At 56.8% G+C, this 21693-nt stretch overlaps 9 protein-coding genes across 9 annotated transcripts; 5 read left to right on the top strand and 4 right to left on the bottom strand.

Annotated features, from left to right (window-relative positions):
* Positions 1-398: 398 nt before the first annotated feature.
* Positions 399-4047, top strand: F5144DRAFT_555410 (peptidase family M1-domain-containing protein). Its single transcript, XM_066787904.1, has 3 exons — positions 399-1129; positions 1191-3120; positions 3172-4047. Exons 1-3 carry the CDS (start codon positions 882-884, stop codon positions 3643-3645), a joined length of 2652 nt encoding a protein of 883 aa, XP_066648457.1. The 5' UTR covers positions 399-881; the 3' UTR covers positions 3646-4047.
* Positions 4026-6625, top strand: F5144DRAFT_501932 (uncharacterized protein). Its single transcript, XM_066786402.1, has 3 exons — positions 4026-5735; positions 5786-6043; positions 6104-6625. The coding sequence occupies exons 1-3, from the start codon at positions 4146-4148 to the stop codon at positions 6389-6391; spliced, it is 2136 nt and encodes a 711-aa protein (XP_066648456.1). The 5' UTR covers positions 4026-4145; the 3' UTR covers positions 6392-6625.
* A 692-nt stretch (positions 6626-7317) lies between these two features.
* On the top strand, positions 7318-9390 carry F5144DRAFT_588708 (WLM domain-containing protein; the record flags this gene model as incomplete). Its single annotated transcript, XM_066789958.1, has 5 exons — positions 7318-7450; positions 7514-7685; positions 7740-8692; positions 9110-9304; positions 9335-9390. 5 exons carry the CDS (start codon positions 7318-7320, stop codon positions 9388-9390), a joined length of 1509 nt encoding a protein of 502 aa, XP_066648455.1.
* A 455-nt stretch (positions 9391-9845) lies between these two features.
* On the top strand, positions 9846-11041 carry F5144DRAFT_36113 (uncharacterized protein). The gene is made up of 2 exons (XM_066784396.1): positions 9846-10249; positions 10316-11041. The coding sequence occupies exons 1-2, from the start codon at positions 10056-10058 to the stop codon at positions 10611-10613; spliced, it is 492 nt and encodes a 163-aa protein (XP_066648454.1). The 5' UTR covers positions 9846-10055; the 3' UTR covers positions 10614-11041.
* A 4-nt stretch (positions 11042-11045) lies between these two features.
* On the bottom strand, positions 11046-12292 carry F5144DRAFT_625231 (uncharacterized protein). Its single transcript, XM_066792217.1, has 2 exons — positions 11915-12292; positions 11046-11863 (listed from the first exon to the last, which is right to left on the bottom strand). The coding sequence occupies exons 1-2, from the start codon at positions 12180-12182 to the stop codon at positions 11085-11087; spliced, it is 1047 nt and encodes a 348-aa protein (XP_066648453.1). The 5' UTR covers positions 12183-12292; the 3' UTR covers positions 11046-11084.
* A 55-nt stretch (positions 12293-12347) lies between these two features.
* Positions 12348-13834, bottom strand: F5144DRAFT_555402 (uncharacterized protein). Its single transcript, XM_066787903.1, has 3 exons — positions 13415-13834; positions 13191-13296; positions 12348-12755 (listed from the first exon to the last, which is right to left on the bottom strand). The coding sequence occupies exons 1-3, from the start codon at positions 13573-13575 to the stop codon at positions 12669-12671; spliced, it is 354 nt and encodes a 117-aa protein (XP_066648452.1). The 5' UTR covers positions 13576-13834; the 3' UTR covers positions 12348-12668.
* A 125-nt stretch (positions 13835-13959) lies between these two features.
* On the bottom strand, positions 13960-16154 carry F5144DRAFT_555399 (protein disulfide-isomerase precursor). Its single transcript, XM_066787902.1, has 4 exons — positions 15884-16154; positions 15607-15755; positions 15329-15545; positions 13960-15275 (listed from the first exon to the last, which is right to left on the bottom strand). Exons 2-4 carry the CDS (start codon positions 15737-15739, stop codon positions 14114-14116), a joined length of 1512 nt encoding a protein of 503 aa, XP_066648451.1. The 5' UTR covers positions 15740-15755; positions 15884-16154; the 3' UTR covers positions 13960-14113.
* Positions 16155-17614: 1460 nt separating this feature from the next.
* F5144DRAFT_555396 (uncharacterized protein) lies at positions 17615-19165 on the top strand. Its single transcript, XM_066787901.1, has one exon. The coding sequence runs from the start codon at positions 18090-18092 to the stop codon at positions 19053-19055; it is 966 nt and encodes a 321-aa protein (XP_066648450.1). The 5' UTR covers positions 17615-18089; the 3' UTR covers positions 19056-19165.
* Positions 19166-21507, bottom strand: F5144DRAFT_555395 (trafficking protein Mon1-domain-containing protein). Its single transcript, XM_066787900.1, has one exon. The coding sequence runs from the start codon at positions 21279-21281 to the stop codon at positions 19311-19313; it is 1971 nt and encodes a 656-aa protein (XP_066648449.1). The 5' UTR covers positions 21282-21507; the 3' UTR covers positions 19166-19310.
* Positions 21508-21693: the final 186 nt, after the last annotated feature.

Below are 21693 nucleotides of genomic sequence, written 5' to 3'. Positions count from 1 at the left end.
GGATTGTTTTCCGTGTCCCTTAGGTTGTTGGGCGCCGATTCCCAGACTACCAATGGAAAATATGGAGATGAACTGTGTAATCTGTAATGTAAGAGGGTAATTACACACCCTTTCTCACGGTGCCCGCAGCATTAGAGGCCAGCTGCCGAAAACGAATTGGTGTTTGACCCGAATAAACCATATATTGGCAGCCTGTACGTAAACATTCCTCTCTGTTCTCCATAACAATTCGTTTCTGGAAGCTCCAAAGGCACGATTCGGGCCTTACCATCCCTTGCTGTCACTGACCGCTTGCCGAAAGTAGTAAGCGAACACCGGCACCTGCCGCATTGGCAGAGCAGGGGGGCCTGTGCGGCATTCGTCGGCGCAGCGCTCTTGGTTGGCAAGCAAAGTCGTTCACTTGCAGTTGGATTTTAGGAGGGAAGGAATGCTTCAACCCGACGAAAAAGTGTATGATAGGGCCCACTGTACATTCATGTATACTGTCTTTTATTTATAAGGTTTCTCTCTTCTTTCCTTCAGCATGTTTCGCTCTTACCCCGCTGCGCGTACTGTCTTTCGCGGAGTGCAGAGACCAGTCGCGCGAGCAGGAGCGGTGCTGCATTTTCGCACGCATTTGACGTCAAAGAATTTTACATCACGGTACGCTTTCGCATACGGCGGCCCAGGGGACCCGCACCAGTCCAAGGGACGTCAGGGACCCAGGGGTGGCCAGAGGTGCCGGAACTAATCGTCGCCCCCGCAGTTACTCGGTCTCGAGTCGCCTACCCTCCTCCCCAACTACTCCCATCTCCTTACACCGTCATCGGACGCTCTCCCAACCACGCACACTTCGCCTCTGCAGCTCACCAGTCCGCCACTGCTCCTACCGCCGTCACAATATGTGCCGAACACAGGCTGCTGCCGATGTGGCAGGTGGGGTTAACGTGCAGGGACGGGAGCTGCTCCCCGCCAACGTCATCCCGCGGCACTACAATGTCACGTTGGAGCCCGACTTCAAGAAGCTGACATTTGACGGCACCGTGGTGATCGATCTCGACGTGGCCGAGGACTCCAAGTCCATCTCGCTGCACACCCTCGAGCTCGACATCCACAGCTCCAAGATCACCTCGGGCGGCCAAACGGTCAGGTTAGCTAGCTCCCCCGTACCTTTCAGCTCTTGCAACCTAGGAATCTGACCGTAGATGCAGCTCGTCCCCTACCGTTTCGTACAATGAGGCCACCCAGGTTAGCAAGTTCGATTTCGACAACACTCTCGCCAAGGGAAGCAAGGCGCAGCTTGAGATCAAGTTCACCGGCCAGCTCAACGACAAGATGGCTGGCTTTTACCGGTCGACCTACAAGAACCCCGACGGTAGCGAGGGCATCCTGGCCGTCTCCCAGATGGAGCCTACCGATGCTCGCCGTTCGTTCCCCTGCTTCGACGAGCCCTCCCTAAAGGCCGAGTTCACCGTTACCCTCATCGCCGACGAGAACCTGACTTGCCTGAGCAACATGGATGTCGCTTCCGAGGCCAAGGTCAAGTCCGAGCAGACCGGGGGTACCAGAAAGGCCGTTAGCTTTAACAAGTCCCCTCTGATGTCGACATACCTGGTGGCTTTCATTGTTGGCGAGCTGAACTGCATCGAGACCAACGACTTCCGGGTTCCCGTCCGCGTGTATGCCCCGCCTGGCCAAAACATCGAGCACGGCCGCTTCTCTTTGGACCTGGCTGCCAAGACTCTCGCGTTTTACGAGAAGGTCTTTGGCATTGAGTTCCCTCTCCCGAAGATGGACCAGATTGCCATTCCCGACTTTGCTCAGGGTGCCATGGAGAACTGGGGCCTGGTCACCTACCGCGTGGTTGACTTGTTGCTGGATGAGAAGGCCAGCGGTGCGGCGACCAAGGAGCGTGTGGCCGAAGTCGTGCAGCACGAGCTGGCGCACCAGTGGTTCGGCAACCTTGTTACCATGGACTGGTGGGACGGCCTGTGGCTCAACGAGGGCTTCGCCACCTGGGCCTCGTGGTATTCCTGCAACGTCTTCTACCCGGAATGGAAGGTCTGGGAGTCGTATGTGGTCGACAACCTCCAGCGTGCCCTTGCTCTGGATTCGCTCCGGAGCAGTCACCCGATTGAGGTTCCGGTGAAGAGGGCCGACGAGATCAACCAAATCTTCGACGCCATCTCCTACTCGAAGGGCTCCTGCGTTCTGCGCATGATTTCGACTTACCTCGGCGAGGACACCTTCCTCGAGGGTGTCAGGCGGTATCTCAAGAAGCATGCCTACGGCAACACCCAGACCGGGGACCTGTGGGCGTCCCTTGCTGAGGCTAGCGGCAAGAGCGTGGAAGAGGTGATGCAGGTGTGGACCAAGAACATTGGTTTCCCCGTGGTGACGGTGTCGGAGAAGGATGACAAGACCATCCAGTTGAAGCAGAACCGGTTCCTTCGCACCGGCGACACCAAGCCCGAGGAGGACCAGGTTATCTACCCTGTATTCCTTGGCCTACTCACCAAGGATGGCATCGATGAGTCGCAGACCCTGGACAAGCGGGAGGATACCTTTGCGGTGCCGAGCACCGACTTCTTCAAGCTGAACGCAAACCACACTGGTCTGTACCGCACGGCCTACTCGCCAGAGCGGCTTAAGAAGCTGGGCGATGCGGCGAAGCAAGGACTTCTAAGCGTTGAAGACAGGGCTGGTATGATTGCCGATGCTGGTGCCCTCGCTCAGTCTGGTTACCAGAGCACGTCAGGTGTTTTGAGCCTTCTCAAGGGCTTCAACTCCGAGTCGGAGTTTGTTGTCTGGAATGAGATCATTTCTCGGGTCTCTTCGGTGCAGAGCGCCTGGATGTTCGAGAACCAGGAGGACCGTGATGCCCTCGATGCGTTCCTGCGCTACCTCGTGAGCGCCAAGGCGCACGAGCTGGGCTGGGAGTTCTCGGAGAACGACGGCCATATCCTGCAGCAGTTCAAGGCTATGATGTTCGGCACTGCCGGTATTAGCGGCGATGAGACTATCATTAACGCTGCCAAGGACATGTTCAAGAGGTTCATGGCAGGCGACAGGGCGGCGGTCCACCCCAACATTCGTGGCAGCGTCTTCAGCATGGCGCTGAAGTACGGCGGCCAGGATGAGGTATGTTTGCCATAGCTGCTCGGTATCGTGCCAACGCTAACCGGGAAATAGTATGATGCGGTCCTAGACTTTTACCGCAAGTCAACCAACAGCGATGAGCGCAACACGGCACTGCGCTGCCTGGGCCGGGCCAAGCAGCCCGAGCTTATCAAGCGTACCCTTGACCTTCTCTTTAGTGGCGAGATCAAGGACCAAGATATCTACATGCCCACGAGCGGCCTCCGCAGCCACCCGGAGGGCATCCAAGCGCTGTACACCTGGATGACGGAGAACTGGGAGGAGCTTGTCAAGAAGCTACCGCCGGCGCTCTCGATGCTGGGCACCATGGTCACCATCTTCACGTCGAGCTTCACTAAGAAGGAGCAGCTCGCGCAGGTGGAGAAGTTCTTTGAGGGCAAGAGCACCAACGGATTTGACCAGTCCCTGGCCCAGAGTTTGGATGCCATCCGATCCAAGGTTACGTGGATTGAGCGTGACCGTGCGGATGTGGCCGCTTGGCTGAAGGAGCACGGCTACCGTTCGTAAATTTTGCCTTGATGATGGGCCAGAGGTCTGATGATGTGGTCAGGTACCCAAGCATCGTCAGGGTTGGCTAGCTGTATAGCATACCGTCTCTAGACGCATCATAGATGGAAGCATGAGTATCCAAGACGGCCATAGGTGGTCAGGATATCAAATACTGGAGATAGACATGTACAGCAGATGAGGGGGTTGATGAATGAGACAATGCGCCACTCTTCACTCACCATATGCGCGCCTGAGCGGGAGATCTGTGTGAATTACTCCATTCTGATTAAGAATATAGGTTCGCCTTTACGTTTGTCTTTATATCATGTATTTTACGCAACTCATGCAAACTTAAAAACAGGTGTTATTCGCAGTTGATTTAGAGTGGATCCATTTTTCACCAAAAACATATACATCAGAGCGATTCTCCGCACTTCCACTCAGTTTCTGCAACACAACGGCTGCCCAACTCGAATACAGTATTGTAAGCCTTGGAGCGCAAACTCAACACAGTCAAGATGGCGAAAGATAAAAAGGGTAAAACAGAGTCAAAAAAGGCCAAGCTGGCCGAGAAGAAGCAGAAGGCCGAGAAAAAGGCAGAAAAGAAGGCGAAAGTGAAGGCGTCCAAGATGGACGGGAGTGATGCCGAGGACGTCGATTTGGATGCCGTACTCGAGGAGTACCGCAAGGAACAGGAGAAATTCCTCAAAATCACAGAAACTGTGGTTGAGGAACCCCCGCGCGCCCGTTCAGCGGCGACCTTCCTGGCCAACCCAACCAACAGCAACCAGCTGCTACTCTTTGGGGGCGAGTACTTCAACGGCTCACTTGCAACCTTCTTCAACGACCTCATGGTCTACTACATCGACCGCGACGAGTGGCGCTGCGTCACTTCTCCCAACGCACCCCTCCCTCGTAGCGGTCACGCCTGGACCCGCGGCGGCAACCAGAGCAACGCTGTCTACCTCTTCGGCGGCGAGTTCAGCTCCCCCAAGCAGGGCACCTTCTACCATTACAACGACTTTTGGAAACTGGACCCAACCTCCCGCGAATGGACCCGCCTCGAACCCAAGGGCAAGACCCCGCCCGCCCGGTCCGGCCACCGCATGACCTACTTCAAAAACTACATCATCCTCTTCGGCGGCTTCCAGGACACCGCCAACCAGACCAAATACCTCTCCGACCTCTGGCTCTACGACACCACCAACTTCGTCTGGCACAACCCCACCCTCCCCCCCGCCCAACTCAAGCCGGACGCCCGCTCCTCCTTCACGCTCCTCCCCCACGACCAAGGCGCCGTCCTCTACGGCGGCTACTCGCGCGTCAAAACCACCGCCCCCACCAACAAACAATCCCAACAATCCACCCGCCAACCCGCCCACAACACCCAGCGCAACGTGCTCCGCCCCCTCCTCCACACGGACTGCTTCTTCCTGCGCGTCACCCCGCCCCCGGCAGACGGCCCCGCGGGCGCCCCCCCCACGGTGCGGTGGGAGCGGCGCAAGAAGCCGGCCAACGCGCCCAACCCGGCGCGGGCGGGCGCGACGATGGCGTGGCACCGCGGGCGCGGGATCCTTTTTGGCGGCGTGCATGACGTGCAGGAGAGCGAGGAGGGGATCGATAGCGAGTTTTTTAATGCGTTGTTTGCGTGGAATGTGGAGCGGAATCGGTTTTTTCCGTTGGGGTTGAAGAAGCCCAGGGGGGGTGCGGGGGGGAATAAGGGGAGGGGTGGTGGTGGTGGGGAGCAGAGGGTTGGGGGGCGGAGGGGTAGGGCGAAGGAGAATGAGGAGGAGTTGTTGAGGGGGTTGGCGGCGTTGAGGGCGGGGGCCGGGGTCGAGGATGAGGAAGATGAGGATGGGATGGAGGGGGGGAAGAAGGAGGAGGAGGAAAAGGAGGAGAGGGTGCTGAGGGAGATGCCTGTGCGGGCGGAGTTTCCGCACCCGAGGTTTAATGCCCTACTGGCGGTGCAGGATGATGTGCTGTATGTGTATGGCGGGACTTTTGAGAAGGGGGACCGTGAGTATACGTTTGATGATATGTACGCGGTCGATCTGGGGAAGCTGGATGGCTGCAAGGAGGTGTTTAACCGGCCGGTCGAGGACTGGGTTGTGAGTACACCTATGGCAAGTAGAGAAACCACAGCTAATCACAGGCGCAGGTATCCGACGACGAGGACGACGATGAGGATGAGGATGAGGACGACGATGAAGACGACGAGGATGACGAGGAGGAGGCGGCAGATGATGAGCCCAAGGGGAATCTGTTTACGCCGAGCAAGCGGAAGAAGAAGCAGGGTGCCGACGAGGTGTCAAATGCCGACTCCGCTTCCACTGAGCCGTCTACCGTTGCCTCGGAGGAAGACGAGGAAACCGAGTCGGTGGCTACGACGGTTGATGACGGGCTGCCGCACCCGAGAGTGAGTTCTCCTTTTAACCCTGCTTTAAGTAATACTCCATAACGCTAACTGTGTTCCCAGCCCTTCGAATCGCGCCGCGACTTCTTCCAGCGCACATCCAACGAGTGGCAGGAGATTCTCATGACCAGCCTCCGGTGGAAGGGCATCCAGCCCGAGACGCTGACAGTCAAGGAGATCAAGTCCAAGGCGTTTGAGTTGAGTGAGGAGAAATGGTGGGACTGCCGCGAGGAGATCACACTGCTTGAAGAGGAGCAAGAGGCAGCGGGTATTGGTGAGGTGGTGTCGCTTGCTGATAGGGGCGAGTCGGGGCCTGGTGGTGGCGGCGGTGGTGGTGCTCGGAGGAGGTAGATTGTGTGACAACTGGTGCTATTTATTTTTATATGGTTTGGTGGTGGAAAGTGACTCGAATAAACAGGCTCACCGATGTGTGCCGTAGGTACCAGGTACTTACTGTTAGTATCTGGGTAGGTGCCGAGTACTTGTGGCTTTAGGACTGAAATGGAATTTCAGAAACGCGGCACTTTAAACTGTGAATTGCTGATCTGTGCTATATATACATGTTGGTAGGGGTTTTTCACCCGGCCCGGGAGGGCACGGTTTTCCTGTACACTAAATAGCAGAGGGTCCGGCACGCCCTAGGGCATAGCGGAGTATGAATAATAATATATATACATGTTCTTCCCTGCCGGTACCCAACGAGGATCATCGCCCGATGGGAAGTGGCCCTAGCGACGGTGGCTTAATTGGCACTGGCGGTGGTCCTGCCGTCCCGGTTTCGACCTACGTAATACCCTGGAGGTTGTAGGTTCGAGCCGGGGCGAAACAAATCGAGAGCATTGCGCTCTTAGATCTGTCCCGGAGAAATCCCGCAGGGGTTTCGTAGCCGGCCACCTCCCCGAATGGGGGGCTGGCCGGTGAGCTTTTGCCTTGTATTCTAACTATGGAGTTGAAAGATTTTTTAGTTTCTTTTTTTTCCCACGCTAAATAGATCCCATCACTTCTCTAGAACTCTTATAGTTTACTTTATTTCCCACGTCAATAGCCCCTAAAAATGTCAATAATCATCCCTCTATGCTCGTTGTTGATGGTCAAGGGTATCACGTGACCAGGCGCCACCACTTAACGCGAGATTACTCTTTCCCTGTCCCATCGCGTCCTTCTCACCTCTAGCATTCTTGCCACTTTTTTTTTTTTTTTTTTTTTCCCCTCACCTTTTCAATCCGACTTGATACTGTAGTGAAACCTGTCATCGACGTTGTACCCTTAACGACAACATGCCACTCGGGATACAGCGCCTTAACGCAAAGCGATCGCAGCCGAATGAGTGCATCGTTTTCATCAAACCGTTGAAGGGGCCGGGGGAGGGAATTGCGCAGGATTTTTTGGAGAGAATTGCGGCGCAATGTTGTAAGTGGAACAGCATTCCCTGGATGTTTTGCCTTGAAATGCGGATGTTAACGTTGCTTGCAGTGCCCGTCATGCGGGAACACCGCCTCTCGGTCATGTCGCTGGAGGAGTACGAGCCAAACCCCGAGTTTGTCGGCCGCAACTTCAATGCCGGCGAGGTTATTCAGTTGGTGCTCAAGGCCCGGTCTGGCCATTGGTTGCCCTTCAACTATGTGCAAATGGTCATGATGCATGAGTGCGTCCCCGCAGCCTCCTCTGGCTTATAAATCTGCTGACATTTCGGCCTTAGGCTGGCTCACTGTAAACAGATGAACCACTCACGCGCTTTCTGGGCCGTCAGGAACCAGTATGCGGAGCAAATGAGGGGGCTGTGGTCTCGCGGCTTTACAGGGGAAGGCCTCTGGGGGAGAGGCGCGGTTCTAGCGACCGGCGAGTTTGAGAAGAATATGGTCGGTCCCGGCGAACTACTACCGGAGCACCTCTGCGGCGGCACGTACCGCTCGCGGGATAGGAAACGGAAGGCCAAAAAGACCCTCACCTACAAAGAGCAAAAAGAACGCCGCATCCTTAAAAAGTTCGGAGCAAATGGTGTCGCTCTCGGCGACGATGCCGAGACCAAGCAGAAGCTAGAGAAGGGCAAGAAGGTAGCGGCCAAACCACGAGTGGCGGGGAGTGCGAGGGGGAGGGAATTAAGGGCTGCGGCAGCTCTCGCTCGGTTCGACCAACCGAAAAAGGAAGAGCCGAAAGACGAAGACGAGGGATCCGAAACAGAGAGTGGTGACGACTACGAAGACGACACAATATCCGGCCCGGACGCCGTTGATCTCGACGGCAAGAAGCTTGTCTGTTCAAAGGGTAGAGGGATGATCAAGATCTGCGAAGACGAGAACCCCGATGATCAAGATGCACAAGACGAGTTACGGGAGCTGCGGAGTTTCGGGTCGAGGAAGCCGGCCGTTAAAACGATCGATCTGACCCTGGATGAGAAGGACCTGGGTAAACCGATCACGAAGCCGGCAGCAAGCAAGTCAGATGCGGCCAGCGATCCAAAACCATCAAACCCGAAACCGAAGCCGCCAGCACCACAACAAACCCGGCCTCCCGCTCTCAGTTCTCGGGGTTCGAGAACGTGTTCCGTGTGCACGTTTGTCAACGAGCCAGCGGCAACCACCTGTGCCATGTGCGCCAACACACTCGGGCCAGGAGGGAGTTTGGGTGTATGGGCATGCCAGAGCAAGACATGTAAGGGGACAAAGTATCGTAATGCTGGGGATTGCGGCGTTTGCGGTGTGTGTGGAGAGCGGAGGCAAACGCCCGTTTCGGTGTGAGTCGTTGAGTTGCCTGCCGCCAACCTGAAGGTGGCGGTCCCTAGTTATCACGGCAGCCCACATCTGTTCTGTTCAATAAACTCTTATGAGTTTATGTACCAAGCAAGCCAGCACTGCACCGCCCGCCATTGGCGGACTTGAAAACACCGATTGTCAAGGGCCGAGATTGAGAAGAGCGGCGGTCCAATGTTCGCTTCTCATGTGCTGAATATACACGGCAGTTACATGATCAACAAGTCGGCTCTGTTGATCTATCCAATATTCGGTGCACTCGTTGATTAAGGATGAGTGGTGTCGGGTTTTGGAGCTTCTGTTCACCCCACATAACAAGGTATATCGGAGGCTCGATGTCCGCCCCACGGTGCCAACCATCTCCATCTTTCGTCATCGCAGGGTGATGCACATGGAAACCCCAGCTCCTCGCGTGATGCCATCGCTGACTGGGCTTCGAGACCGATGGAGAATCTGACATTCCCTGTATCTCACGGCAAGTCACTGCGAGTCGTTTGTCTTCTTCCCAGGGATTGTCACCTTATCCCCTGAACCAACCAATCAGCAGCACCAGGTTCTCTCCCTCGCTTGTTTCAGAAGCTGCCCGCATCCCCTCCTTGAAGACTTCGAAACCTGGATCCGTGGTCGCAGTCTCCTGCACAGCCTGAAGTCCAAAGGACCGCCGATTGCCATCCCCGCCATTGACACCTATCAGGCAGGTGGAGAGCAACGGGGGATCTTTTGGTCGGGGAAACTAGGTTCCGTGATGCACCGAGGTCATGTTCGCCGTTTGTTTGGTGGCAAGCCGTTGCAGGTTACTGCCGATCGGATCCTCCACCGGCGCATTGAACTTTGGGCGCCGTCCGTCGATCCCCGCCGGCTTGGCAGGGGCCCGTGGAAACAAACGGGAGACTCCCTGCAGGAGTGAGTTCCGAGGCCTGGGACGAGGTTGAAAACCAGGGTGCCCGCCGCCGTTTGTCGTGGTCCGGTTCCTTTCGTCAGTTTTAAAGGTTGACATGTTGACACCTTGACGGTCCGTGACTGAGAACTCACCACCATCTCCCGGGGTATCTCTCTGCTCAGATGCTGGCATCACCACTTCCTTCGTATCTCGGTCTGTGATCGGTTGTCTTTGATATTTGTACATATCTACACTCTTTCCCTGAACCGACCTGAACCGCGGGGCCCCAAGAAGCCGTTCTCTCTTTCATTCAGCGTCACATCTATCCTACGATCCCGAGGACATATCTCATACCAAACCCAAAACAAACGAAACCAAACACAAAATGTCCCGCCTCATCCTCCTCCTCTTCACCCTCTTCGCCCTCGCCCTCGCGGCGCCCCCGCAACCCTGGTACGAAAAGTACCAACAGCGCCGCGTGATGGTCCCGCAGTCCTACTACGAAGGCCTCTCCCTCCGCCGGCAAAAGCCCATCAGCCCCAACTCCGTCCGCGACGTCGTCTGCCTCGACACCTCTACGTAAGCCAACCTGCAAACCCCCACCCCACACCCCCAAACTCAAAAAAGTCTAACACCCCCCACCAGCCGCTTCGTCCTCTACGACGAATACGCCGCCTCCCTCGCCATCTGCGGATCCATCGCGGGCCCCCTCGCCACGCGGTGCGGCGGCGCCCCCGCCGAGACGGCCGGGCGGTCGGGCAAGGCCGTGTTCACGCTGGAGGCGACGGAGCGCAAGCAGGGGGCCACCATCAATGTGTCCAAGGACCGGTGGGCGCGCTGCGTGGCCGCGGCGCGCGAGGCGTGTCCGCAGGGGAGTTTTGAGGGCGTTTGTGTGGGGGCGGCGACGAGGGGGGATGTGAAGTTCAGATTGGGGAGTGTTTGAGTCTTGGTTCTTTTTCTTTTGTTGTGGGGGTTGGTTTTTGATGGCGGCGGTGGTCTTATTTTGTTGTGTGTTGTTTTTGGGTTGGCGTTTGGGGGTGGTGTTCTGACGGCGTTCGGCGGTCGGCTTTGGGCGTGGTTCTGCCCTGTGTTGACTGGGCATGTCTGTTTTATAAAGGGGTAGATCCTCTGGGGCATAGACAAACAAGAGAATGGAGAAGACCAGAGAGTCCTCCGAGATGATCACATCCTGTTCCTGTCTCAAGCGACTGGCCACCCACCCTGCCCAATCTCCAGTAGCGCAACCCGCAAATATGTGAGAAGATAGTGATGTAAAACCGCTGTTTCTGTATTCAAAAACAATAAATGGGTATCATACTGTGTGCCTCAGCAGCGGAACCACCCGCGTCCCTCACACATCTCTCCCAACCCTCCCACCCCATAGCCTTGTAACCTTCTCCCCTACCCACCACCATCACAGCCCATACCGCGAAACACACTCCTCACGATGCGCCTCCAGGCACTCCAGCGCACACACGCGCGTCCCGCACTTCATGCACTTGACGCGGCCCCAGTAGCCGCACACGGCGCAGAACACGCGCACGGGGTAGCGGCCCTCCTCGTCGCCCCACTCGGCGCGCGCCTCGAGGTAGCTCAGCGGGGGCGCCGTCATCAGCGCCCGCAGCTCGTCGTCCGACGGGAACGGCGGCACGTGCGAGACCAGCAGCGGGTCCGCGTCCCCCGGGTGCGTCTGTGGTGGGGGTTTGGCGTATGCTGGGAGGATGAGGCTCTCGCGGGGGTAGGTGGAGGGTTGGGGGTTTGGTTCTGGGGCTGAGGTTGGCATGGGTTCGGTCGGTGCTGCGGCGTCGGGCATTTCGATGTCGGTTTGGTCGTCCTGTGATTGTTGTTGTTGGAGTTGTGGCTCGGCCTCGGGTTCCGGCTCTGCTTTGGGCGTCCGTCGCGCCTTTTTCTTTTCCTTTTCCTGTTCCTGTTTCTCTTTCGCTGCTGCTCGTTTTGCGGCCGCTGCTGACCGCTTGCTTCCGCCGGCAGATGCTGCTGTGGGCGCTGGCGAAGCACTCTTTGAGGCTGCCGTTGTGGGGGTGGATGGTTTCGCTACTGCTGCGTTCATGGCTGCTGCCGCGCCGGGGTTGCTCTCGGCCAGTGCGAGCATCGCTTGGTAGTCGTCGAGATGGTTGGCAAATGTCTTTTGCGACTGGAGGATCTTGCGCACGTTGGGCGTGTGCTTGTTCTGGACTACAGGACGGTCAGCTTTGGATTTCGTCTCGTTGGGGCGGGCGCGCATACCCCTACTCCCCCCGGGGCGGGGCGGAATCGCGATGTTCGCATCTTTGTGGCTATCGCGGTCGAGAGCTTCCAGATCCTTCCGTATCCTCGTCTCTTCGCGTGCTGAGAGATCGGAGAAGCTTAGGGTGGTCTGTTTGCGGGCGACGCGCTTTCGGTTTGCGGGCTGCAGTGCAGCGGACAGCGCAGGCCCCGTGTCCGGTACGTAGGCCCATCCCGGTGTGTTTTTTGTCGCCGTGCTGGCGACTTCGATGACCCCAAAATTATTCATGGTGATGAGGCTGGTGGGGCGGAGGTGGAAGTAACAGCGGGATTGTTTGATGCAGGTTCGGGTGGTTTTGAGCGAGGGCCGATCTAGGTACCAGATCCACAACAGCGGACAAGGACCGGGGCACCCTACCCTTGAGAAGCGGGCCGGTGACGTCTGAGCTTCACAGGCGGCACATCTAATAGCATTATACTTTGAGGTATGGCAAAATGTCTCTCTCTCGGGGTTTCGAATACAGTGAACCTTCTAGGCCCCTTGGGTTGCCTAGGATTCTCACAGGGAAGGCCGAGAGCTGAGATATCCGAAGTGGTCAAGGAAAACCATAAATGTGGTGCTATAGTAACACGCGACACCCCTCTAATGCTCTCGTCAAGAACATGCGCTCTCAGAAACAGTGTATAACTCAGATTAGACCTTCCCATATCCGCGCCGTCCCAAGAGATCCATAGCCGCCCCAAACCCATCCACTCCATCCATCTCAGTCATAACTCATTTCTTCTTCCTTTCCAAGGCCTCCATCTTCTCCTCCAGCGTTGTCAGGTACTTGCTCAACCTGTCAACTGTGTGTTGAAGGGCCTGTCCACCACAGCTAGTCAGCTTATATCCCTCAGCGTCTGACTGTCAGCCGTAGGAAGGGGAGCTCTTCAGCCAGCTAGCGCAAGCAGCGCCCGTGAGAGTATCACCAACACCAGCCAACCAACAGAGCCCCCAGCCCGCGAAATAAACCAAGATAATTACGCTTCAACTCCTCGCCCACCCCCAACCCCCACTTCCACCCCTCTATTTGTCTGTCTATTCTCTTTCTTTCTCTCTTTTGTCTTTCCCTCAAACCACAAGCAAGTCTGTCTATAAAACGCAGCAGCAGCGCCGTGTCGATCGGAAAACGCGCGGAAGGGAGGCGGGCAGGCGGGTGGGCGCGTAGAACGTAACGAATGTCGAAGAATCAAAGAAGCAGAAAAAAAAAGAAGAGAAAAGTGCAGCGGGCGCCATGTCTCAAATGCAAACACGCACGTAAATGTCCTCGGTCAGCAGCTCATTCGAAGCCTTGTACTCCTGGAGGGCGTAGTAGTAGACGCCGCCGGCGGCAAGCGAGCTGCCGAGGAAGAAGCCGAAGAGTCTGTTCCCAACCAAAACCCAGTCAGCCAAACCGTCCAAGGAGGTGGTTTTGCCCTTTCACCCCACCATCGCGGGGCAGAAAGAACCCAACCAAAAAACAAACAAACAACATAACATACCCTCCTCTCAGCGCACCCACCGGCCTCCTCGCAGGGAGGGGCGGCACAACTCCGGCGGCAACAGCATCCAGCCTGGCGGCAGACGTGTTGAAAGCGCGGGCTGTCGGCGCAGCCGTTCTCGTCAGGGCGCGGGCGCCGTGGGATAGGATTCGCGAGGCCATGGTTTTCCGGAGGGGGGGGTATTCGTAACTGTGCTGCGCTGGGTTCTGCTGACTTTTTGCAAAAGAGAAGGGGAAGAAAAAAAGGGAAAGGCTAAAACGACGTGGAAGGGGTGTGGGGGGGGCGCACTATAATCTTAGAAAATTATTCTCGGTCGGGTCGAGGCACAGTTGGCATGCGCTCACTCCGGGACAGGCGGGAGTTTAGGCCTGGGCTGCGACACTGACAAGGGTGCCCGAGCATGCGACCACTGGCTGTTGCGCGACCGGCAGGGATAAATTTAGGCGGGGAAGACGGGCAGAATTAGCGAGTGCCCCCTTGCATGGTGCAGCAGCTGAAGTCAGACAGAAAGGGGGTGGCACTCAGTCACGCAGGGAAAACTTGAGTCAAGTGGCAATCATAACAGGCTTCATTCATTAGACACATGCGCGTTTTGGCATACCCCATCCCAGAATCCCGGGCGTCATTCCGTGTGCCCGTGGTCCCTAAAGAAAAACCCCAAAAAGCATTTCTAAATTACACATCAAGACATGTTCTCCTTTAGAGCTCGTCGTGCTCGGTCTCCTTGGCCTCCTCGGCCTTGGTCTCGGTCTCGCTGGCAGCCTCGGTCTCGGCCGACGAGGGCTCCTCAACCTCCTCCGTGACGCTGGCCTTGTACTTGCCGTTCTCGGCGATGAACTTGATGAGGTCCTCAACGGTGCGGGAGCCAGAGTAGGTGACGGCCTCGGCCTTGTTGCCGGCGGGGTAGAGCTTGATGGTGGGGAAGCCCTGGATCTCATCGGGGACGTCGTTGGCGGTGGCATCAACCTTGGCGATGACGACCTGGTCCTTGAACTCGCTCTTGCCATAGAGGGCAGCGAGCTCCTCGTACTTGGGAGCAAGAGACTTGCAGTGACCGCACCACGGGGCGTAGAACTCGATCAGGACATCCTTGGTGTCGTCAAGGACAATGTCGTTGTAGTTCTTGGCGACGACGACGGTGACGGGGCCCTCCTGGGTCTCGGGGATGGGCTCGGACTTGATGCTGGGCTCGACCTTGCCGGCGACGAAGTCGTCAACGAAGGCCTTAATGGCATCGAAGGTGATCTCCTTCTCCTGGTCGAAGGGGAACTTCTGGTTCTTGGCGACCTCCTGGATGGCGAAAGCGGGGAACTTGTCGGTCTTCAGGTTCAGGTTGCCGGCGTGGGCGCCGAACGACTTGGCATCGATGGTGCCGAAGTTGACAACGCCACGCTGGGCCTCAGCGATGGGCTTGAGAAGCTCGCTGATCTCCTTGCGCTCCTCGGCGGTCTCGGCGAAGATGTAGGCAAGGGGGAGGCCAGCCGACATGTAGTCGGAGTAGGTCTCGGGGCCAACCTCGCCGATCAGGGGGGTGGCAGCGGTCTTGGCGAACTTCTCGATCTCCTCGGCATCGAACTTCTCGGAGAAGACCGACTTGCCCTCGTCGAAGTCCTTGTACAGAACGACGGCGGGAGCGGTGACACCCTCAGCCTCGGCCAGGGCAGCATCGGTGCTGACACCGAAGGGGTAGTTGTCGCGGAGCTTCTCAGCAGCCGCGGTGAAGACCTCGCTCGACGCCTTGTCGGCGGCGTCGAGGTAGGCGACAAGGACGACCTTGTCGGCCTTCTTAAACTCCTCGAGAGTGTCCTTGGTCACCTCGGAGACGGCAGGCAGGGACTGCTTGACCATGTATGATGTGATGCTGGGGGTCTGTTAGCTAGATGTCCTTGCTTTGTGGTTGACGAGAGAACGTACGCAGCAGCCTTGCGCTGGCCCTTGTAGGGGGAGACGTTGTCAAGGCCACGGAAGACCTTGAGCGTCGGGTAGCCCTCAACGCCATGTTGTTGGCAGAGGTCAGCCTCTTCTGTGCAGTCGACCTTGACGACCTTGATGTCCTTCTCCTTGAGCGAGGTAGCAGCCTCCTCGTACTCGGGCGCAAGCGCCTTGCAGTGACCGCACCACGGAGCGAAGACTAGTAGAGGAGATCTGTCAGTAGATGCGGGCGATTGGCGAGGCTGTGGTGTGTGGCTTACACTCAGCGAGGACAAGGTCGTTGGCCTTGACGAATTCGTCGAAGGTGTCCTTCTTCAGCTGGACAACATCGGAGGCCGTGGCAACTGCCGCCGCAGCGAGCAGGCCGAGAGCGAACTTCTGGGCCTTGTGCATTTTGAATTTTCCTGTTCTGTTTACAGCGAGAGTGTGAGCCGGCTGCGTGCTTGATGAAGCAGTTGGGGATTGGGAGCACAAAGCAGGCGGTGGGGGGTTGGGGGGAAGAAAGGACGGGGAACGTGGCACCAAGGTGAAACTTACTCTGGGCTACTTAAAGGCAGAAAAGGACTAGTAGGTTGAGAAGGTATTGGAGGAGGCCAATGGATTGAATTCCTAGCGATACCAGGCGGGTATGCAAATGGGCCTCGAGTGTTGAAGAGAAAATGAAGTGTAGGGGATATCCCAAGAAACCAAGGGCGAGAACTGATTGAGGCTTCTTGTATCTTGGGGCTGTCAGTGACAAAGCTGCATTGAGGTCGATTGAACAGGTGTCTTTTCCACCGCTCAGCCTCTAGCCTGCCTTGGCGGGCCAACAGCGCTTGCTGAAAGGAGCAGAAGGTGGGGTCAAGTCCCGGTCCACCGCCTGGCCGGCGTTTGGAGCTGGGACAATTACACAGTATGAATTAACTAACCATCCACTACCCTGCGGTGGAGGCTGAAGCAGGTCGTCTGGTCTCAGATCTACCTTGAAAGGTTGTAGGATATAGAAAAGCCGGTTTTGAGATTGAATTGCATTTGAGTGTTATCTCCACTGTATGTGTGCCCATTAACAAGGGCGTTGAGTACTCAAAACGCCCTGCTTCCCAATCGTGAAGTTGGAGCAAGTAGCCGTATTGCTCGACGCCATTCACACCGTGTGGTAGCTCCACCTGCTAAGCAATGCAACAACCCCACCATGGGGTTGCCGTTGCCGCACTGTATCCGCTGGGCTGGATGGCTGGCTCTTACCCATTTGTTGCCCGCGTCTGACTTGCCAGAAGGTTGTTGCCACAAAGCATCAAATGCTCAGTCAGACCCGTATTTTGATGTGTTGCGGCATTACAAATCCCCAGCGGCTGAGACAGCTATGGTGAATCTTTAGGCCGTATACGCCGCATGAAAGGCCACATCTCCGATTCGTATCAACTCCGATTACACTCACGACCCCCATGTGGCCATGTTCGTTCCGGTTGTATCAGATACGTGCCCAGTAAACACGGCTATTCGGTCCCGTCCCGCCCCAAGGGGGATGACGGTCCGAGTTAGTTTATATCCATGACCCACAACCACTAACACCAGGTTGTATTAGACAACACATGGCTGAGGCTCCGTGTCCAAAAGCCACGGGCCGAATGTCAGCCGCTGACGGCCTAGCGAATTAGCAAGGTCTCTTTCACTAATCATCATTGACGGGTTGTCTCGCAAGGCCAGTTGAATGCACCCCGCTGGCCTTTGTAGCTGACACGTGCTGTGTTGGCTGACACCTTGGTGGAGGTGGTGTATGCAAAAACCATGGTGTTTTAATCATAGAGATGGATGGATTCAGAGACGGTCAAGAATGCTTCCTTGAACCTCGAGATTTAGGCACTACAGACCAATCACTGTTTCTTTACCCTGTTGTACTTTCCTCAGGTCACTATGCGTGCCCTGTACTCACTCCTTCCGCAAGAATCGATCGATACTAGGTCTTGCTGGCGCAACTTTCCGCACCAGACATGGATACCATCAATCTCCAACCAGGCCAGGCCAATATCTCTGCCGGCGTGGTCTACCCTCACTGGGTAGTCGTACCGTCTCGATGGACCACCCCCAACCAACACGGCGATCCGCGAGCCAAGGGCCCCTTGACCACAACTACCCAGTCGAAGCCCAACGCCGCTCTCATACCTCCCCCCCGCCCTCGCAAGCTCAACTTCGAGTAACGGAGGCCCCGTTCCTTCTGACCTCTCCAGCACCTTTGGAGAGCATGCTCAGAAAGACCACCGAGACGGGGGACATTGGCTTGTTCTCCATCGACTCAATCCGCTCTATCAGCGTTTCTCACGTTTCAAGGATCCCAAAGTCAGCCTGGAGCGAAGCGACCATTGCCGAACCCTCGCCCGCCAGCAGTGTAAAAGCACTTGCTCTCATCGATGACAGGAGGTCACTCCCATCGTACCGAGGCAGCATGTCTGAGACCGTCTCACTGGGTGAGTATGACAGCACTTACTCTCAGTCACAATCTCGGCCCAGTAACCAAGGTACACGGAGTGGCAGCCCGACCATCAGCATGGAGGAACGAGCTGAGCAACTTTCACCTATCGAGCATGTCTTTCGAGGTTACCCAACCTCAGAGGAAACCCTCGACGGGCTTGGCGATGAGCCAGTTCCTGGCCCTCCGCCTGTCACTCCAACGAGTCTCTCCAAGACTAGGCAACTGGGCGTCTCTGATTAGGAGTTGGAGGCCGATCGCCGGAACTATCACGATAGCATCCCTGCGCTTATACCAATGACCGTTTCCGGTATACACCACGGACAAGAAATTGATCCAGCCTCTGACAAATCATCGCCAATGCCGCTTCAAGATACGACGGCTGATTCTCATGTCAAATACGCCGCATTTCGAAGACATAGAAGAAACATTGCCGTTCCCAAAATCCGTTTGTCTGACCTGTTCGAACCGAGCACACTTGGCTCGGGTGTTGCCCCGGGGGCTATTGAGATAGATACAAAGGGCAACGTCAATGAAACCACAACCAGGCTGGCAACCAAACAGCTAAGCGGGCGGGAAGCGGGCCCGGGTGTTCCCTCTATCGAAAGCTCAAGCCCTCCGGTTCCCCTATCTGCCTCGAGGCTACCTGAGGGTTGGGTTCGAAGGAGTTGGGAGTTAGCCGATGAGGCCGAGCGTCCGAATTCCCGCGAGAGGAGGTTAAAGCTGAAAGTGTCGAGGGGTGCACTCTCCAAATCTCGACGGCAGACAGGCGGGGCATCCGGGGCATCCTTCGATAGTCACCGTTTAAGCTCAGAGCTGAGCCGGAGCGACGACGCATCTCCGAGCAATGTCGAGGGGCCCGAACGTCACTCGTTCGTCACCAGCACTCCGCCAGCGCCCCCGCCGAGTCGGTTCTGCGGGGAGTATGCCAACCAGGCCTCCCGCGCCACTCAGAAGCCGGCTGTGCCGAATGAAATTCTCACTTTGCTTTCCTCACGTAGCCGTGTAAACGGGAAGGCCCTCCGCCGATTACAGAAGCGCTTTCCGGACCTCGAGAGCCGGCTCAGCGAACTTCATTTACAGATGCTAGAGCATTCAACAGCAACCAACACCTCCGAGGGCGGAAGAGCGGTGGACGTTGCTGACGCAACTCCCGTACGGAAGCGCCGCCATGGTCGTCTCAAGGGCCGGGTGGCTAGGTGGATGAGCAGGGCGAGGCAAGCCATCACTCGCACCCGTAGTCGTCCGAGAAGTCGCAAGTGATTTCTGGGTTCCAAAACACTTGGTTTACACCAACAGGTCAAGTGTGACATAGGATACAGACAGTTGGCCTACGTAGGGGGGAGAATATCGCTCGTGTTGCAAACATGGTTAGGTAGCTAATACGATGGGTATATTCTAGAAGCATTGCTGGATCTCTCATGCGCAAAAATGGCTAACTCTATTTGCAAGGATGAAAGACATCCATTTCCAACCTCACCATCCCCCAACCACACGGATCACACCCCCTTCTTCGAACTAAAACACCCCACCCCCAATAATAAACAGCCTCTCCTCCTCGCGCTTCGCCCACTGGATCACGCGGTTCGCGCCCTGCGCCATAGCCGCGCGCGGCACGTTGGGGCCGGCGACGCAGTAGAACTCAAAGACGGGCGTGATCCACGCTAGGCTGGCGGCGTCGTCGCTGACGGCGTGCAGCACCTTGAGGTGGGCGTGCTTGGCGTGCATGGACGCGTGCAGCTCGTGGTACAGCGTCATCAGGCGCCGCCGCGTGAGCATCTTTTCTGGTTCTAAGGTGGAGGTTGAGATGGAGGTTGAGGTTGCTGTTGTTGCTGTTGTCGTGGGCGTTGTGGAGGATGTTCCGGGGGTGGGGTTGGGGTTGGCTGGCTCGAGGGCGGACATGCAGAACTGCACGTTGGCGCGCGATTTGTAGAGGAAGTGGGCGATTTGGGCGCCGGGGGCGATGGCTTGGATCTGGGGACGGCGCTCGCGGGCGGCGGAGCGGATGAGGGAGAGGTGGCCTGTTTTGGTGAGCTGGGCAGCGAGCTTGTCGCGCATCTCTTTGAGGTCGTAGAAGGATTCTTTGTCCGGGGAGATGAGGATGAGGGCGATTTCGTCTTCCTTCTCGGTTGAGTTGGTTGTATTGGTGTCGGTCGATGATTCAGGGGTATCCTCTGCGGTGGACTCGGCCGAAAAGGCTGGGTCCGCGTTTCCGTCGAAGAAACTGACGTACATGTAGAGATAGCCACGGTTGTTGAAGGCTGGGAGGCAGAGCGGGATCCAGCTCTCCCCGCCGCCTGACTTGATGCCGCCTGATTCAAACAGCATGTTGAAGATGAGCTGGAGGTCACTCGGGTGCAGCGAGTGTTTCCGCGGCCTGATGACGCTCACTAGCTTTCCACCTGCGACAACAAGTCCGTAGAGCAGTTTTTCGCTGCGGCTTTTGAGAAATACGTTGTTTATGGCATGACGCTGCGACTTTCGTAACTTCAGACATTCAAGGGCGCCAAGGAGGGTCGAGGGGGAGCCTCGGGTAAAGCTGTCGGCGAGAGACGAGAGGAGTGACTCGGTACCCTCGAGAGGCTTCCTGAGATCTGTCGAAGGGCGATGAACGAATATGTTCTTGAGGGTCGGCAGCGTCAAGGTGGATAATATCTGCATGTACAAGGCTTCGAGTTGACTTCTCAGCTGGGCATCGCTCTCGTTCAGCCTGCTGATGGCTACAAAGTAGAGAGGGCCCTCGATGGCAATGACGAATCGTGCGTTGCCTGCGGTGAAGCCCAGGAGAGGGTTGTTAGCCCCTTCGTAGAAAGAGATGATGGTCTGCACCACACCCATGTACGAGTTGACCAGTCCCAGATCGCCGTGACGGCTATAGATGGGCTTTCCAGCAGACGAGAGAATCATATAATGCTTCATCTTGGATTTCCAGATGGCCATCCTGATATCGTCGGTTTTATCGTCCGGGATTTCGTCGAATTCCCTTTCGAAACCAGCGAGGCTGCCGGGAGCGCCGAGCTCGATGCTCTCAAACGGTTGGACTGTCTCCGACTGCGACCTCAACATGTTCCAGGCACGGCTTTTCTTGTTAAGGCCATCCGCGACTAGACTAGCTAGGTCTCCGTGCGGGCGTAATGTTGGGGCGAAACTCATGACGCTCATCGAGTCGGCAAGGTCACCGCCAGCGGCATCGCGGCCCGGCGTCCCATATCCGCTAGCATTTGTATGCGGCGTAAAGCTGACGCGAGGTGCGCTTGTGGAAAAGGTGCCTCGAGAGCCGTCCGGGAACGAAACAGTTGAGATGTCGATAGATGACACGGCTGTGGTGGGTTTTGCTTGAGCCGGCGCAACCTGGGCAGGACTGTCGCTCGAAATCATCTGACGGGGAGGCAAAGGCGGCGGTGACGGCGACGGTGACGGAGACGGAGAGGTTCCAGTCACCTTGGGCGGACCGCCATTGCTACTTTCGACTTCCGTTTCCCGGGCCATTGTCGATACACCGCCTCGTGATCCGACGAGCGCATTGTTTGCGGCTATTCAAAGAAATCAAGGTCCCTCTTGTGGTATTCCGGAGTGGAAATATGCCATGTCGGCGGGGCGCAGGCGTACGGTAAGGGGGAGGGTCTGCTTTTCGAAGGCAACGGTCGTCCTTAGGTTGGGTTGGGTTGATGTGAGAGAAGCTCCGACAGTGACATTGAGGAACAAGTTGGAAATGACGACAGTGGATGCGCATGCGACAACCCCCTAGCCCCCATCGATAAGATAGCGGGAGCGTTGGTGGTCTCAGCCTTGCCGATCCGCCGCTGCAGGGTTAAGCTTGGGGGTTGAAACCAATCAAAGGCGCCTGAGATGTTGGTCCCTTGGCGGTGTCGCATTCATCTGGTGGGGCCTCAGGGCCTGT

The sequence above is a fragment of the Chaetomium tenue genome (genome assembly GCF_020726465.1).
Source record: "Chaetomium tenue strain MPI-SDFR-AT-0079 chromosome Unknown F5144scaffold_1, whole genome shotgun sequence".
Taxonomy (NCBI): Eukaryota; Fungi; Ascomycota; class Sordariomycetes; order Sordariales; family Chaetomiaceae; genus Chaetomium; species Chaetomium tenue.
This window is presented reverse-complemented; position numbering and strand designations above follow the sequence as displayed.

Coding starts and splice junctions, on each gene's coding strand:
- F5144DRAFT_555410 (XM_066787904.1), top strand. CDS start 882: ATGTGCCGAACACAGGCTGCTGCCGATGTGGCAGGTGGGGTTAACGTG. Junction 1,130..1,190: donor TCGGGCGGCCAAACGGTCAG/GTTAGCTAGCTC, acceptor CCGTAGATGCAG/CTCGTCCCCTACCGTTTCGT. Junction 3,121..3,171: donor AGTACGGCGGCCAGGATGAG/GTATGTTTGCCA, acceptor ACCGGGAAATAG/TATGATGCGGTCCTAGACTT.
- F5144DRAFT_555399 (XM_066787902.1), bottom strand. CDS start 15,739: ATGCACAAGGCCCAGAAGTTCGCTCTCGGCCTGCTCGCTGCGGCGGCA. Junction 15,546..15,606: donor CGACCTTGTCCTCGCTGAGT/GTAAGCCACACA, acceptor CTCCTCTACTAG/TCTTCGCTCCGTGGTGCGGT. Junction 15,276..15,328: donor GGCCAGCGCAAGGCTGCTGC/GTACGTTCTCTC, acceptor ACAGACCCCCAG/CATCACATCATACATGGTCA.
- F5144DRAFT_36113 (XM_066784396.1), top strand. CDS start 10,056: ATGTCCCGCCTCATCCTCCTCCTCTTCACCCTCTTCGCCCTCGCCCTC. Junction 10,250..10,315: donor GTCTGCCTCGACACCTCTAC/GTAAGCCAACCT, acceptor ACCCCCCACCAG/CCGCTTCGTCCTCTACGACG.
- F5144DRAFT_555402 (XM_066787903.1), bottom strand. CDS start 13,575: ATGGCCTCGCGAATCCTATCCCACGGCGCCCGCGCCCTGACGAGAACG. Junction 13,297..13,414: donor GTGGGTGCGCTGAGAGGAGG/GTATGTTATGTT, acceptor GGTTGGGAACAG/ACTCTTCGGCTTCTTCCTCG. Junction 12,756..13,190: donor TGCTGACCGAGGACATTTAC/GTGCGTGTTTGC, acceptor TGTGGTGGACAG/GCCCTTCAACACACAGTTGA.
- F5144DRAFT_501932 (XM_066786402.1), top strand. CDS start 4,146: ATGGCGAAAGATAAAAAGGGTAAAACAGAGTCAAAAAAGGCCAAGCTG. Junction 5,736..5,785: donor GGCCGGTCGAGGACTGGGTT/GTGAGTACACCT, acceptor TCACAGGCGCAG/GTATCCGACGACGAGGACGA. Junction 6,044..6,103: donor ACGGGCTGCCGCACCCGAGA/GTGAGTTCTCCT, acceptor CTGTGTTCCCAG/CCCTTCGAATCGCGCCGCGA.
- F5144DRAFT_625231 (XM_066792217.1), bottom strand. CDS start 12,182: ATGAATAATTTTGGGGTCATCGAAGTCGCCAGCACGGCGACAAAAAAC. Junction 11,864..11,914: donor CCGCCCCGGGGGGAGTAGGG/GTATGCGCGCCC, acceptor ACCGTCCTGTAG/TCCAGAACAAGCACACGCCC.
- F5144DRAFT_555395 (XM_066787900.1), bottom strand. CDS start 21,281: ATGGCCCGGGAAACGGAAGTCGAAAGTAGCAATGGCGGTCCGCCCAAG.
- F5144DRAFT_555396 (XM_066787901.1), top strand. CDS start 18,090: ATGACCGTTTCCGGTATACACCACGGACAAGAAATTGATCCAGCCTCT.